This window comes from Heterodontus francisci, chromosome 8 (genome assembly GCF_036365525.1).
Source record: "Heterodontus francisci isolate sHetFra1 chromosome 8, sHetFra1.hap1, whole genome shotgun sequence".
Lineage (NCBI taxonomy): Eukaryota > Metazoa > Chordata > Chondrichthyes > Heterodontiformes > Heterodontidae > Heterodontus > Heterodontus francisci.
In genome coordinates this window covers 16,028,252-16,042,655 of record NC_090378.1, presented here as the reverse complement: position 1 = coordinate 16,042,655, position 14,404 = coordinate 16,028,252, and the positions used below count along the sequence as shown (strand labels likewise).

General features: G+C 42.2%; 1 protein-coding gene across 9 annotated transcripts in view; it reads left to right on the top strand.

Moving 5' to 3' along the window:
- The window catches only part of nexn (nexilin (F actin binding protein)), a 74,883-nt gene extending 60,668 nt beyond the window's left edge, over positions 1-14,215 (top strand). For 7 of the 9 annotated variants that reach the window (XM_068036672.1, XM_068036671.1, XM_068036668.1 and 4 more), the window contains 3 exons: positions 11,455-11,643; positions 12,919-13,282; positions 13,970-14,215. In XM_068036672.1, the coding sequence (XP_067892773.1) occupies positions 11,455-11,643; positions 12,919-13,282; positions 13,970-14,058 (642 nt within the window). In that variant the 3' untranslated portion in view covers positions 14,059-14,215. Of the gene's footprint in view, positions 1-11,454; positions 11,644-12,918 lie in introns of all 9 variants that reach the window. The other 2 variants (XM_068036667.1, XM_068036673.1) reach the window with 2 other exon arrangements.
- The last annotated feature ends 189 nt before the right edge of the window (positions 14,216-14,404 follow it).

The following is a 14,404-nucleotide window of genomic DNA, read 5'->3' as shown; positions in this document are numbered from 1 at the left end:
TGGGGGATAAACAGTGTTTCCACAGTGTTGCAATTTTCCATTGGGTGGAGTCATTTCTCAGTAGCAGGAATATGCAGGGTTTTAGCCCGAATTTGCATCATGATTCTGAAAAAAGGGATATGGAAAAGGAAGTAATGGAAAGAAAATGAGTTGGTGTGACACTCACTTGTTGAAGATTATCCTTGGTGTACAGAGGGTCAGTCACTTCAGAGACTTTTCAGGAAGAACTGACAGACACAGTCATAGAATCATAACGGCAAAGAAGGAGGCCCATTGAGTCCATGCCCAATCTCTGTAGAGCAATCCAATCAGTCCCATTCCCCAGCTCCATCTCCATAGCCCTGTAAATTTATTTCCCTCAAGTGTCCATCCAGTATTCTTTTGAAATCATTGATTGTCTCTGCTTCCACCACCCTTGTGGGCAGCGAGTTCCAGGTCATTACCACTCTGAGTAAAAAAGTTCTTCCTCACATCCCCCACCTGCATCTCTTGCCCAAAACCTTAAATCTGTGTCCCCTAGTCATTGTACCATCAGCTAATAGGAATAGTTTTTCTTTGTCTACCCTATCCAAACCTGTCTGAATCTTGTACACCTCTATCAAATCACCCCTCAATCTCCTTGACTCCAAGGAGAACAACCCCAGCTTCTCCAAACTAACCTTGTAACTAAAATCCCTCATCCCTGGCACCGTTCTGGAACATCTCCTCTGCATCCTCTCAAGGACCCTCACATTCTTCCTAAAGTGTGACCACCAGGACTGGACACATTACTCTAGTTGTGGCCTAACCAGAGCTTTATAAAGGTTCAGCATAACCTTCCTGCTTTTGTACTCAATACCTCTATTTATGAAGCCCAAGATTCAATTTGCTTTAACTACTCTCTCAATATGTCCTGCAACTTTCAAAGATCTATGCACATGAACCCTCTGCCCTGGTTCACTCTTTAGAACTGTAACATTTAGTCGACATTGCCTCTCCCAGCCCTTTTGCCAAAATGTATCACCTCACATTTCTCTGTATTAAATTCCATCTGCTACTTGTCTGCCCATTCGGCTAGCCTATCCATGTCCTGTTGCAGTTGATTTGCATCATCCTCAATGTATGGCACACCACCAAGTTTGGTATCATCAAATTTTGCCATGAAGTTCAGCTATGACAAGCCGTCCAATTTGTGACATCAACTTGGCTTATGTTGCATTGAGTTTAGACAGTTGAGTGGTGATCAAATATAGGTATTTAAAATGATAAAAGGATTCTATACAGGGGAACAATGTCAGTGTAGTAGGGAATCTAGAAAAGTCACAATTTTAAAATTAGGAATCCTAATGCTGCAATCGGCCATTCAGAAGTGAAACTAGGAACCACTTTTTCCCTCCACACAGAGGGTAGTGGAAATCTAAACACTCTCCCCCAAAAGGCTGTGGACTGCTGGTCAATTTAATTTTCCTGACTGTCGATTTTTTAATTAGTGGTAATGCTATAAAGGCATATGGATAAAGGCAGATAAATGGCATTGAGGTATGGGTCAGCCATGATCTAACTGAAAGGTGGAATTGACTCGAGGGACTATGCTCGTGCATCAGCTTTTGCGATACCTCAATAGTAAAATCTTCTTGGACACAAACTTTGAATTGTAGTTATGCTGTTTCTACATGGAAACTTTGTTAGAAATTGAAAAAGTTCTGAGGTTTCTTATATTGTCATTATTTGGAGACCTAATATGCCAAATGCAGATGGTTTTGAGATAGCAAGTCCAGCCCGTCTAGCAGTGCAGTGATCTACTCTGTAGCAAACCCAACCACAGATTTCTCATCAAGTGGAATAGGATCAGAGGAAATAGGAGCAGGAGTAAGCCTGTCGAGTCTGCTCCACCATTCAAACAGATCATGGCTGATCATCTACCTCTACACCATTTTTCCCCGCTATCCTCATATCCCTTGATATTGTTAGTATTCAGAAATCTATTGATTTCTGTCTTGAACATGCTCAATGATTCAGCTTCCACAGCCCTATGGGGTACAGGACTCCACCCTTACCTCAGTCCTGATGTTCGCTTATGCCCTTGTTTTATTTTGCAATCATGCTGAGGAGGAATGGAATGTGTAAAGGTGCATTCTGTGGTAGGACAGAAAAAGTACCTGGAGTCCCTTATTTGGTGCTGAAACAATTTCATCACATGGGGGGGAAGGCTTTCTCTGCACTCTAAACATGATTGTAAGCCTGCTTATAAAGAATGGGTTTACGATTGTATAACTTGTGACCACAGGAAGTTATCCACTTGTCTTCATACTTAAGGCAAGTAGGATACTGGTGCTGAATTTTAAGCAGTAATTCTAATGCTGCATTCAAGATAACCATGGCACTACCAACTTGAATGGAGGAACAACAGAGTACAGCTAAATCTATATTCTAACATTTTCCAGTGATAGCCTGATATCACGTTTAGTCTTAGCCACATTTACTTGCATTGGATGTTTTATGAATGAGTGGCTGGATGTTTTGTGAATGAGTGGCTTTAAGGGAAAGCTTTAGCTAATGTCAATGCTTTCTTATGAGGGCTGAATTATTGTGTGATAATTTTATAGGCAAGCTGAGGGATGTTCGTGGTTATAGTACTGGACTAGCAAACCTGAGGTTGTGAATCAAAATCTCACCACTTGAAGATGAGCAACTGAATTCAGTAAACCTGGTAATTTGTGGAATAAAAATATGAAAGCTGATGGAATGTTGTAAAAATCCAACTGGTCCGTAAGTTCACTTAGACCAGAGAAGTTTAAGGGGAGATTTAATAGAAGTGTTCAAAATTACGAGGGGCTTTAAAAGTAAATAGGGAAAAAACTGTTGCCACTGGCAAGAGGGTCAATAACCAGATAACATATTTAAAATAATTTTGAAAAAGAACTGGGGAATATGGAGAATTTTAAAAAAAAATTAACCTGAACAAGTTATGATGTTCTCTGGAATGCAGTCACTGAAAGGGAGGGGGCACCAGAGTCAATAATAACTTTCAAAAGGAAATGGGACACATACTTAAAAAGAATTTTCTAATACCACGGGGAAAGAGCAGAGGAATGGAACTAATTACAAAGCTCTTTCAAAGAGCCAGTACAGGTACAATGGGCCAAATAACTTCCTTCTATGCTGTAAGATTCTATGATTATGATTCTTCAGGGAGGGTAACCTGCCACCTTTAACCAACATGACCTACAGTTGGACTATAATTGACACTATCCGGATGACTGTTAATGTTTTCTGAAATGGCTTAAAAAAAAAATCACTCAATTGTACAAACTGTTGCTTCAAAAAGAATACTCACGACCAATTTCTCAGAATCTCCAATAAATGCAACCTTGCCAGTGTTGATCACTGACCAAACTTACTTTCGTTAAAAAAGACAGGGATTGGGAGCAGAAGGTGTGAGTGCATTTTTAAAAAAACACAGTAAGCCTGCTCCTTTGGTGCTCAACAACACTTTGCATTATGTAGTAAAACATCACAAAGCACTTTATAGGAGTGTTCTCAAACAAAATTTGACACGAGGAGATATTAGGAAAGGTGCCCAAAAGCTTGGTCAAAGAGGCAGGTTTTAAGGAGGAGAGGTTAGGAGGCCCATTCCAAATGAGCATTGAGGGCTGGATTACATTCTTCATATTATTCAATGTCAGCCAGTACAGGTTGATGTCAGCCGTGACTCAGTGGTCGCACTCTCGCCTCAGTGTCAGAAGGTTGTGGTTTCAGTCCCACTCCGGAAACCTGAGGACATAATCCAGGCTGACACTTAAGTCCAACAACTTGCATTTATAGAGTGCCTTCAACATAGTAAAATGGCCTGAGGTGCTTCACAGGAACATTATGAATTGAAATTTGACACTGAGCCACAAGAAGAGATATTAGGTACATGACCACAAACTTGGTCAAAGAAGTAGGTTTTAATGAACGGCTTAAAGGAGCAGAAAGGTAGGGAGTCTTCAAGAAGGAAATCCAGAGCTTGGGGCCAAGGGAGCTTAAGGCACAGCTGTCAATGGTGGAACAATTAAAATTGGAGATGAATAAAAGAACAGAATTGGAGGAGTGCAGAGATCTCGGAGGGTCGTAGGGCTGGAGGAGGTTGCAGAGATGGGAAGGGGTGAGGTCATGGAGGGATTTGAAAATAAAGAAAATTTTGAAATTGAGATGCCGCTGAACCAGCAGTTAGTGTAGGTCAGCAAGTACAGGAATGATGTTTAAAAAGGACTTGATGTGCATTAGGATACGGGCAGCAGAGCTTTGAATGCATTAAGTTTATGGAGGGTGAAAGATGGGAAGCTAGCCAGGAGAGCATTTGAATAAGCAAGTTTAAAGGTAACAAAGGCATGGGGTGAGGATTTCAGCAGCAGATGAGCTGAAGCAGGGGCAGAGATGGGAAGTAGGTGGTATGGGTGATAGAGTGAATTTGCAATTGGAAGCTCATCTCAGGGTCAAATGGGTTGCCAAGGTTGTGAACAGTCAACCTCACACTGTGACTAACGAATAGGATGGAATTGGTGACAAAGGAACAGAGTTTGTGGCGGGCAGCAAAGACAATGGCTTTGATCTTCCCAATATTTAGTTGGAGGAAATTTCTGTTCATCCTGGATTGAATGTTGAACAAGCGGCATGACAAATCAGTTGAGGGGTTGTGAGGTAGAGTGTGTCATCAGCATGTGTGAACCCTGTTATTTTTCAAATGATGTCGCCAAGGGACAGCAGGCAAATGAGAAATGGGTGGTGGCTAAGGATAGATCCTTGGGGGATTCCAGAGGGTCTAGTGCAGGAGAGGAAAGCAAAACCATTGTAGGTGAGCTCTGGATACAAGTGGATAAGAATTGAACCAGCAAGTGAAGTTCCACCCAGCTGGATGACAGAGGAGAGTTATTGAGAGTCATAGAGTTATACAGCACAGAAACAAGCTCTTCGGCCCATAGTGTCTGTGCCGGCCATCAAGCACCCAACTATTCTATTCCCATTTTCCAGCACTCAGCCCGTAGCCCTGTATGCTACGGCATTTCAAGTGCTCATCTAAATACTTAAATGTTGAGGGTTCCTGCCTCAACCATCTCTTCAGGCAGTGCATTCCAGATTCCAACCACCCTATGGGTGAAAAAATTCTTCCTCAAATCCCCTCTAAACCTCCTGCCCCTTACCTTAAATCTATGCCCCCTAGTTATTGACCTCTCCTCTAAGGGAAAAAGTTTCTTCCTATCTATCCTATCAATGCCCCTCATAATTTTGTATACCTCAATCAGGTCCCCCCTCGGCCTTCTCTGCTCCAAGGAAAACAACCCCAGCCTATCCAGTCTCTTCATAACAGAAATGCTCAAGCCCAGACAACATCCTGGTGAATCTCCTCTGCACCCTCTCCATTTCAATCACATCCTTCCTATAGTGTGGCTACCAGAACTGTACACAGTACTCCAGCTGTGGCCTAACCAGCATTTTATACAGCTCCATCAAAACCTCCCTGCACTTATATTCTATTCCTCGGCTAATAAAGGCAAGTATCCTGTATGCCTTCCTAACCACCTTAACTACCTGTGTTGCTACCTTCAGTGATCTATGGACAAGCACCCCAAGGCCCCTCTGAACTCCCTAGGGTCCTACCATCCATTGTATATTCCAATGCCTTGTTAGACCTCCCAAAGTGCATCACCTCACACTTCTCAAGATTAAACTCCATTTGCCACTGCTCCGCCCATCTATCATCCTGTAATCTAAGGCTTTCCTCATTATTTACGACACTACCAATTTTCGTGTCGTCTGCGAACTTACTGATCATACCTCCTTTTTTCACGTCTAAATCATTAATGTGCACTACAAACAGTAAGGGTCCCAGCACCGATCCCTGTGATACCCTACTGGCCACAGGCTTCCAATCGCAAAAACCACCCTCTGCCTCCTTCCACTCAGCCAACTGTATGCAATATTCTAACTGTCGCCTAACCAGTGTTTTATACGGTTCCAGCATTACATCCCTGCTTTTGAATTCTATACCTCAGTCAATAAAGGTAAGCATTCCATATGCCTTCTTCGGCACTCTATCTACCTGTCTTGACACTTTCAGGAACCTGTGAACATGCACTCCAAGGTCTCTCACTTCTTCTAACCCTCTAGTCTAGAGGTAACCAAGGCACGAATGAGGGTTTCAGCAGCAGACGAGCTGAGACCAGGGTGAAGTTGGAGGTGGAAACAGGCAGTCTTTGTGATGGCACGGATGAAATCAGAAGCTCGTCTGGGGGTGGGGGTCAGCTGTGACATCAAGGTTGCAAACAGACTAGCTTAATCTCAGACTGTTGCCAGCGAGAGGGATTGAGTCACTTGCTAGAGAATGGAAATTTCTGCTCATTCCAGTACTGGATGTCAGATAAACAGTCTGATAATGTAGCAACAGTGGAGGAGTTCAGAGAGGTGGTGGTGAGATAGAGCTGACTGTCGTTCGCATACACATGAAAACTAATGCTGTGCTTTCAGATGATGTCGCTAACGGGCAGGATGTAGATGAGAAACAGGAGGGGGCCAAGGTGTGGGAGCAGGAAGAGAAGCCAGGTGATTCTCTGGCTACAATTAGATAGGTACGAATGGAACCAGTTGAGAGCAGTCCCACTCAGCTGGATGACAGTGGAGAGGAGTTGGAGGAGGATGGTGTCGTCAACCATGTCAAAGGCAGGTCAAGGACAAGGAGGAAAAGTTTTTGCCTTTGCCAGTCACATAAGATGTAATTTGTGACTTTGATAAGAGCTGTTTGAGTTGTGTGGCAGGGATGGAAACCTGATTGGAGGGATTCAAACAGGGAGTTCCAGGAAAGATTGGCACTGATTTGGAAGATACCACATTCAAGCACTTTGGAAAAGAAAGGGAAGTTGGAGATGGAACAGTAGTTTGCAAGGGCGATGGGGTCAAGGGAAGGGTTCGAGAAGGGTGATGACAGCAGATTGAAAGGAGAGGGGGACAACACAGAGAGCAGAATTTACAATATTGGCTAACGGGACCACGAGGGAAGGTCAGGTGATCAACATGAAGTGAATAGAATTGGCACAAGACTGGCATGTGTGATGCTTGGGACCTCAGAAGGATCATCCACTCAGCATTTCTGCCTGACGATGGTTGCAAATGCTTCAGCCTGGTCATTTGCACTCAAGTGCTGGGCTCTGTCATCTTTGAGAATAAGGATGTTCACGCAGCCTTCTCCAGTTAGTTCATTGTCCACCACCATTCACAGCTGGATGTGACAGGACTGCAAAGCCCTACTAGAATGTGGAATCACTTAGATCTTCTTGAATAGTGAGCCGTTTTGGCCAAGGAGAGCAGGACCTGCTGGTGCTTTGTGGTACAGCCAAATGACAAAGGGGAATCGGTGGACGTGGTATACTTGGATTTTCAGAAAGCTTTTGATTAAGCCCCCCCACACGAGGTTGGTTAGTATAGACTGGCATGGATGAAGGATTGGTTAACAGGCAGAAAACAGAATAGGAATAAATAGGCCATTCTCACATTGGCAGGCTGTGACTAGTGGGGTACCACAAGGATCAGTAGTTGGGCCCCAGCTGCTCACAATATATATCAATGATTTGGATGTGGGGACCAAATGTAATATTTCCATGTTCGCAGATGACATAAAACTAGGTGGGAATGTATGTTGTGAGGAATATGCAAAACAGCTTCAAGGGGATTTGGACAGACAGTGAGGGCAAGAAAGTGGCAAATAGAATATAATGTGGAAAAATGTGAGGTTATCCACTTTGGTAGGAGGAATAGATGTGCAAGAGTATTTCTTAAATGGTAAAAGATTAGGAAGTGTAGATGTGCAAAGGGACCTGGGTGCCCTCATCAATTAGTCACTGAAAGCTAATATGCAGCAAGCAATTAGGAAGGCTAATATGTTAGCCTTTATCGCAAGAGGATTTGAGTACAGGAGTAGTGAAGTATTGCTTCAATTGTATAGAACTTGGTTAGACTGCACCTGAAATACTGTGTGCAGTTTTGGTCCCCTTACTTTAGGAAGGATATTATTGTAAATAGAGGGAGTGCAATGAAGATTCACCAGACTTGTTCCTGGGTTGGCGGGACTGTCCTATGAAGAGAGATTGGGGAAACTGGGCCTGTATTCTCTAAAGTTTTGAAGAATAAAGTGATCCCATTGAAATCTACAAAATACTTAAAGGGATAGACAGGATAGATGCAGTTAATATGTTTCCCCTGGTTGGGGAGTCTGGAACCAGGGAAATAAGGAAGAAGCCACTTAGGACAAAGATGAGAAGAAATTTCTTTACTCAGAGGGTTGTGAAGTTTTGGAATTCTGTACCCCAGAGGGCTGTGGAAGCTCAGTCAATTAGTATGTTTAGAGATTGACATATCTAAATACCTATGATATAAGGAGATATGGGGTTAGTATGGCAAAAAGGCAATGAAGTGGATGATCAGCCATGAATGTATTGAATGGGGGAGCAAGCTCGATGGGCTGAATGGCCTACTCCTGCTCTTATGTTCCTATCTGGTAGTGCATGGCTAAACCAGCTGTCTGCCAAAAACACTCAAGTTTGTGTCCCTTAGACTTATGGGAGTGGAGATGAGGGCTGTACCAGAACGACGGCCAGGATGAGAAAGTAATAGTTTTAGTGGGGCATGATTGAGCAGATTGGAAATGTCATAAGTGGAGGGCCAAAGGCTGGACAGTTGGAAATTTGAAAGGGCCGATGTAAGTGATGTGGGAGTGGAGAACGAGTTATTTCCAGGTATACTTGGGAGGCGGAAGAGGAATGTGAGTGGAGAGGGATGAGCGTGATCAGACATGGCCATATGAGATTGTCACAATGATAGTAGAATCATAGAATTATTAGTCGTGTCTATGCCAGCTCTCTGCAAGAGCAATTTAGTCAGTCCCACTCTCCTGCCCTTCAAATCTTCTTTTAGGTGCTAACCCGATTCCCTTTTGAAAGCCCCGAGTGTGTGGTAGAGGCAGATTCTGTGCACATTCCAGATTCCGGAAAAAGTTTCTCATGTCACCTGAAATCTGTGTCCTCTGGGTCTCGCCTTCCATCGATGGGAAAATTTTCCCCATCTACTCGTCCAGATCGCTCATAATTTTGATCAGCTCTATTAAATCTCTCAACCTTCTCTCAGGAGAACAAACCCATTTTCTCCAATATATCCATGTAACTGAAATCCCTCATCCTAAATCTTTTCTGTACCCTATAAAACCTTCACATCCTTCCTAAAATGTGGTGCCCAGAATTGAATACAATAACTAGAGTTAGATTAGGGCCAATCAAGGATAGTAGTGGGAAGTTGTGTGTGGAATCAGAGGAGGTAGGGGAAGTGTTAAATGAATATTTTGCGTCAGTATTTACAGTAGAGAACGAAAATGTTGTCGAGGAGAATACTGAGATTCAGGCTACTAGGCTAGATGGGATTGAGGTTCACAAGGAGGAGGTGTTATCAATTTTGGAAAGTGTGAAAATAGATAAGTCCCCTGGGTAGGGTACAGAGGGACATAGATAGGCTGCAGAGCTGGGCTGAGAGATGGCAAATGGAGTTTAATGCGGAAAAGTGCGAGGTGATTCACTTTGGAAGAAGTAACAGGAATGCAGAGTACTGGGCTAATGGGAAGATTCTTGGTAGTGTAGATGAACAGAGAGATCTTGGTGTCCAGGTGCATAAATCCCTGAAGGTTGCTACCCAGGTTAATAGGGCTGTTAAGAAGGCATATGGTGTGTTAGCTTTTATTAGTAGGGGGATCGAGTTTCGGAGCCACGAGGTCATGCTGCAGCTGTACAAAACTCTGGTGAGATCGCACCTGGAGTATTGCGTGCAGTTCTGGTCACCGCATTATAGGAAGGATGTGGAAGCTTTGGAAAGGGTGCAGAGGAGATTTACTAGGATGTTGCCTGGTATGGAGGGAAGGTCTTACGAGGAAAGGCTGAGGGACTTGAGGTTGTTTTCGTTGGAGAGGAGGAGGAGGAGAGGTGACTTAATAGAGACATAAAAGATAATCAGAGGGTTAGATAGGGTGGATAGTGAGTCTTTTTCCTCGGATGGTGATGGCAAACACGAGGGGGACATAGCTTCAAGTTGAGGGGTGATAGATATAGGACAGATGTTAGAGGTAGTTTCTTTACTCAGAGTAGTAGGGGCGTGGAACGCCCTGCCTGTAACAGTAGTAGACTCGCCAACTTTAAGGGCATTTAAGTGGTCATTGGATAGACATATGGATGAAAATGGAATAGTGTAGGTCAGATGGTTTCACAGGTCAGCGCAACATCGAGGGCCGAAGGGCCTGTACTGCGCTGTAATGTTCTAATTCTAATACTCCAGTTGAGGCCTAACTAGGGTTTTATAAAGTTTTATCATAATTTCCTTGTTTTTGTACTCTATGCCTCCTTTTATAAAGCCCAGGTTCCCATATGCCTGATTAACCACTTTCTCAACCTGCCCTGCACCTTGCAACAATTTGTACAGATAGCCCCAGGTCTCTGTTCCTGTACCCCCTTTAGAATTTTGCTCTTTATTTTACCTCCTTCATCCTATTAAAATGTATTTCACACCTCTTTGCATCAAATTCCATCTGCCACATGTCTGCCCATTCTACTAGCCTGTCTGTCCTCTTGAAGTCTATCACTATCCTCCTCAGTTTACTATATTTTTGTGTCCTCTGCAAATTGTGAAATTGTGTGCTGCACATCCAAGTGTAGGTTATTAATATACATCAAAAAAAGCAGTGGTCTTAGTACCAAACCCGGAGAACTCCATTGTATATCTTACTCCAATCCAAAAAAGCTGATTACTACTCTGTTTCCTTCACTCAAACAACTTGATATCCATGCTCATTCCCTTTTTACACTTCAGTACACAGGCTACGTGAGGTGGAAGGTGGCCATGAGTATGGGTAGGAGAATTTATCTGAAGGGTACTGAAGGAGCTGCACTGTCACAGGTTGTCGTTTTCCACGAGACTAAGCATCTGTTCTCTTTGCCCTTTCAGGTGAAATCGTGCCATGGGAACTTTTGCAAATGAGTGTTTCCCCTAGCGTCTTGACCAATAATTATCCCACAACCAACATCACATATCTGGTCATTATCCTATTGCTGTTTGTGTGACCTTGCTGTGCACAAATTGGTTGCTGTGTTTTCTGCTTCAAAACATGAAATATGTTTGAAATTACAGTTAAGGTCGTGAAAGGCACCAATGAAATACAAGTTATTTTTTCCTCATTCCCTCTGTGTCCCCTAGCTTATCTTATTTTTGCCCAACCTGCACTATGGGCAATGGCTTTTTACCTTAATTTATCAATACAAAAACAATGTACCAAAGCAACCTTTTTATAGGATGGGTGTGTTCTGGAACTTTGAGCCATGGCTGACTGTTCGAAAATTAAATCAAATCAGTCCATGATTGAGCTGCTGTTCTACAGGACATGGATTCAATTATACTTTATACTTGCAGGAAGAAATCAAAGAGGTCACAAAGGACCCCAAAAGAGATGATGCTCCATTTACTCACAAGGTTGATATGCGAGCTCGCTTCGAGCAAATGGCTAAAGCAAGAGAGGACGAGGAAAGGAGAAGAATTGAAGAACAGAAACTTCAACGGATGCAATTTGAGCAGAAGGAAATTGATGCAGCTTTGCAAAAGGTATTTTATATAAACGAATTTCCAAAAAGACAAGTAATCTGCTGATGCCACATCCTCCACAATAAAACAGTAGCCGTCTGGCTGCAGTGTTAAACAGAACTGTTCAACTTGTTGCAAGATTCTGATGGCAATCTTTAGGATAATGAAATAATTTGGGTTGAATTGGATAAAAGGTTTCCACTTGTGGAGACGGCCAAAATTAGGGGACATATGCAAGACAGTCACCAATAAGTTAAATAGGGAATTCAGGAAAAACCTCTTTGCCCAAAATGTGCTAAGAACGTGGAACTTGCTACGACATGGAGTGGTTGAACCAAATAGCATTGATGCACTTAAAGGGAAGCTAGACAACTACAAGCGTAAAAGGAATAGAAGGATATGCAAATAGTATTAGATGCAGTAGGGTAGGAAGAAGCTTGTGTGGAGCATGAATGCTGAAATAGACCAGCTGGGCCAAATGGCCTACTTCTGTGCTGTTGACTCCATGGAAGAATCAGTGACAAATCTGAAAGAGCCTGAGGTTTTGAATGCCAGGGGTTGAAAATGGAAGGCGAGGTAAATCAGGAAGCTGTGATTCGGTGAAACCAAAGTTGCATTTTTAAAAATAAAAGACAGACAGATTTCGTACTATTTACCGCAACATCCAAAACGCTTAGAGCCAATTTGTACACATCAAACTCTCAAAAAACAATAGTGATCAGATAAATGTGTTTTCATGAAGTTCATTGAGGTTTAGATGTTTGCCAGGACACCATGAATAGCTCCTCTGCTCTTTTTCAAAGTAGTGCCATGGTATCTTGTAACATACACTCGAGGGGGCAGGCTCAACATCTTATCCTCAAGATGACACCTCAGGCAATTCAACACTCCCTCAGTACTCCATTGAAGTGTCAGCCTAGATTTTGTGTCAAAGTCTTTTGTACAGGACTTGAAGGCACAACCTACCAATCAAGCCGCACTGATATTATGGGTGCACGTGAATGTTGATACCAGCACTACCTCCTCTCAGACACACAGACTGTAACTGAACCCAACCGCTTGATGAAAGTTTCTTCAACTTAATACGGAAAAAATTGAAGCTCTTTTGTTGAGCTCCCACCAAAAACTCCAGTGGTTCAAGAAATTTCCAGATTTAATGAATTCATGATGGGGTCTCAAATCTAGGTTTGCTAGTTCAATATCATAACTATTACTTCAGCCACACTAAGTCTAAATATACTGCATACAACAGGATGTTCAAGGCATTTATCTTTTTAATTCCTAATGTGTTTTCAGAAAGGGGATGAAGAGGAAGAAGACGAAGGGAGCATTATTAATGGATCAACCTGTGAGGATGACACGGATGAACTCATTCGGTCTGGAGCGCCATGGTTCAAGAAACCCCTGAAAAACACATCTGTTGTGGATGGTGAGCCTGTAAGGTTCACTGTAAAAATCATGGGAGAGCCCACACCAGGAGTCACGTGGTGGTTTGAGGGCGAAGTGTTGCAGGACTGCGAGGACTATCAATATATCGAAAGAGGAGAAACTTACTGCCTTTACCTTCCCGAAACCTTCCCTGAAGACGAAGGAGAATACATGTGCAAAGCTATCAACGCCAGAGGAACAGCTGCTAGCACTTGCATTCTTACCATTGAAAGTAAGAGTTAAATTTTGTACAGCACTTTTTAAAAAAAAGTACGAAACCCATGAACACATCCAAATGCACACCAAATAAAAACAAACTATACTTATATACTTTTAGCTACTATTTGTCGATGGCAACTAATTTCTCTCTAATTTTCTGTTCTCTTTTAGCTGATGACTACTAAATCTGCTGGAATTTCCTTTCTGTCCTCAACCTTTGCTATATCCATCTTTCCCCTCTGATGGGGCCAAAAAAATTAAAAACGCTATTGCCCTTTGAAAAATTGCTGTAGTGTTGATCGTCATTCCTCTTACGGTTAACACATAGCCTAGGAAAAATGCATGAGATTTACATACTGGTTTTATTTGGTCAGTTTTAATCATTTAAAATTATCTTGTGATGTTATTTAACAGATGCTATTATATCTGCACATTATTAACAGTGGAGCCCACTTAGGAATCAATATTGTGTCTATGAACTTTTCGAAGTTGTAATCCAGTGTTATCCTATTTATCAAAATCACTACTTGGGTGAACCATTATCAAAATGCTGATTTTAAAAGATTTCTTAGAATTGTCCATCGTGAAAGCCCACTTAACTTTGCATACAGGATATTTTTGTTTTTTTAATGATTAAATGCAACATGAAAACCACTGGTCGTTTATATTCAATAATTAACTTTGCGTTATCTACATACAGAAGATGGGTCTTATTTAATCATTAAAAATTACCATGAAGCCTTACATACAAATTGTCCATGGACAAAGATGCTCCTTCACGCAACTTGAACAATGGACCGGAGAGGCATTACATATTGCATGTCAGACAATTTGTGACCCTCAGAAATGCTCTTCTGGCAGAATGTACTTTTTTTGTAAGCAGTTTAACTTCTGCACAACTGTACTGAATTTTCTGATAACATTTAAAATTTACTTTGAAACAAAATGATGTGCTTCTTTTCCTTACTCTTTCAATTACAAGGCAATTTAGTTTTTGCAAAACAGTAACGTGCTGACTTGCACCTTGTGACAGCATCTATAGTATCAACACTAACCCAAAACTTTTAGTGACCTGCTCTGAATCAGCGTAACACGCTAACGTGGGTGTCAATGTAATTGCCAATGCTCACACTTG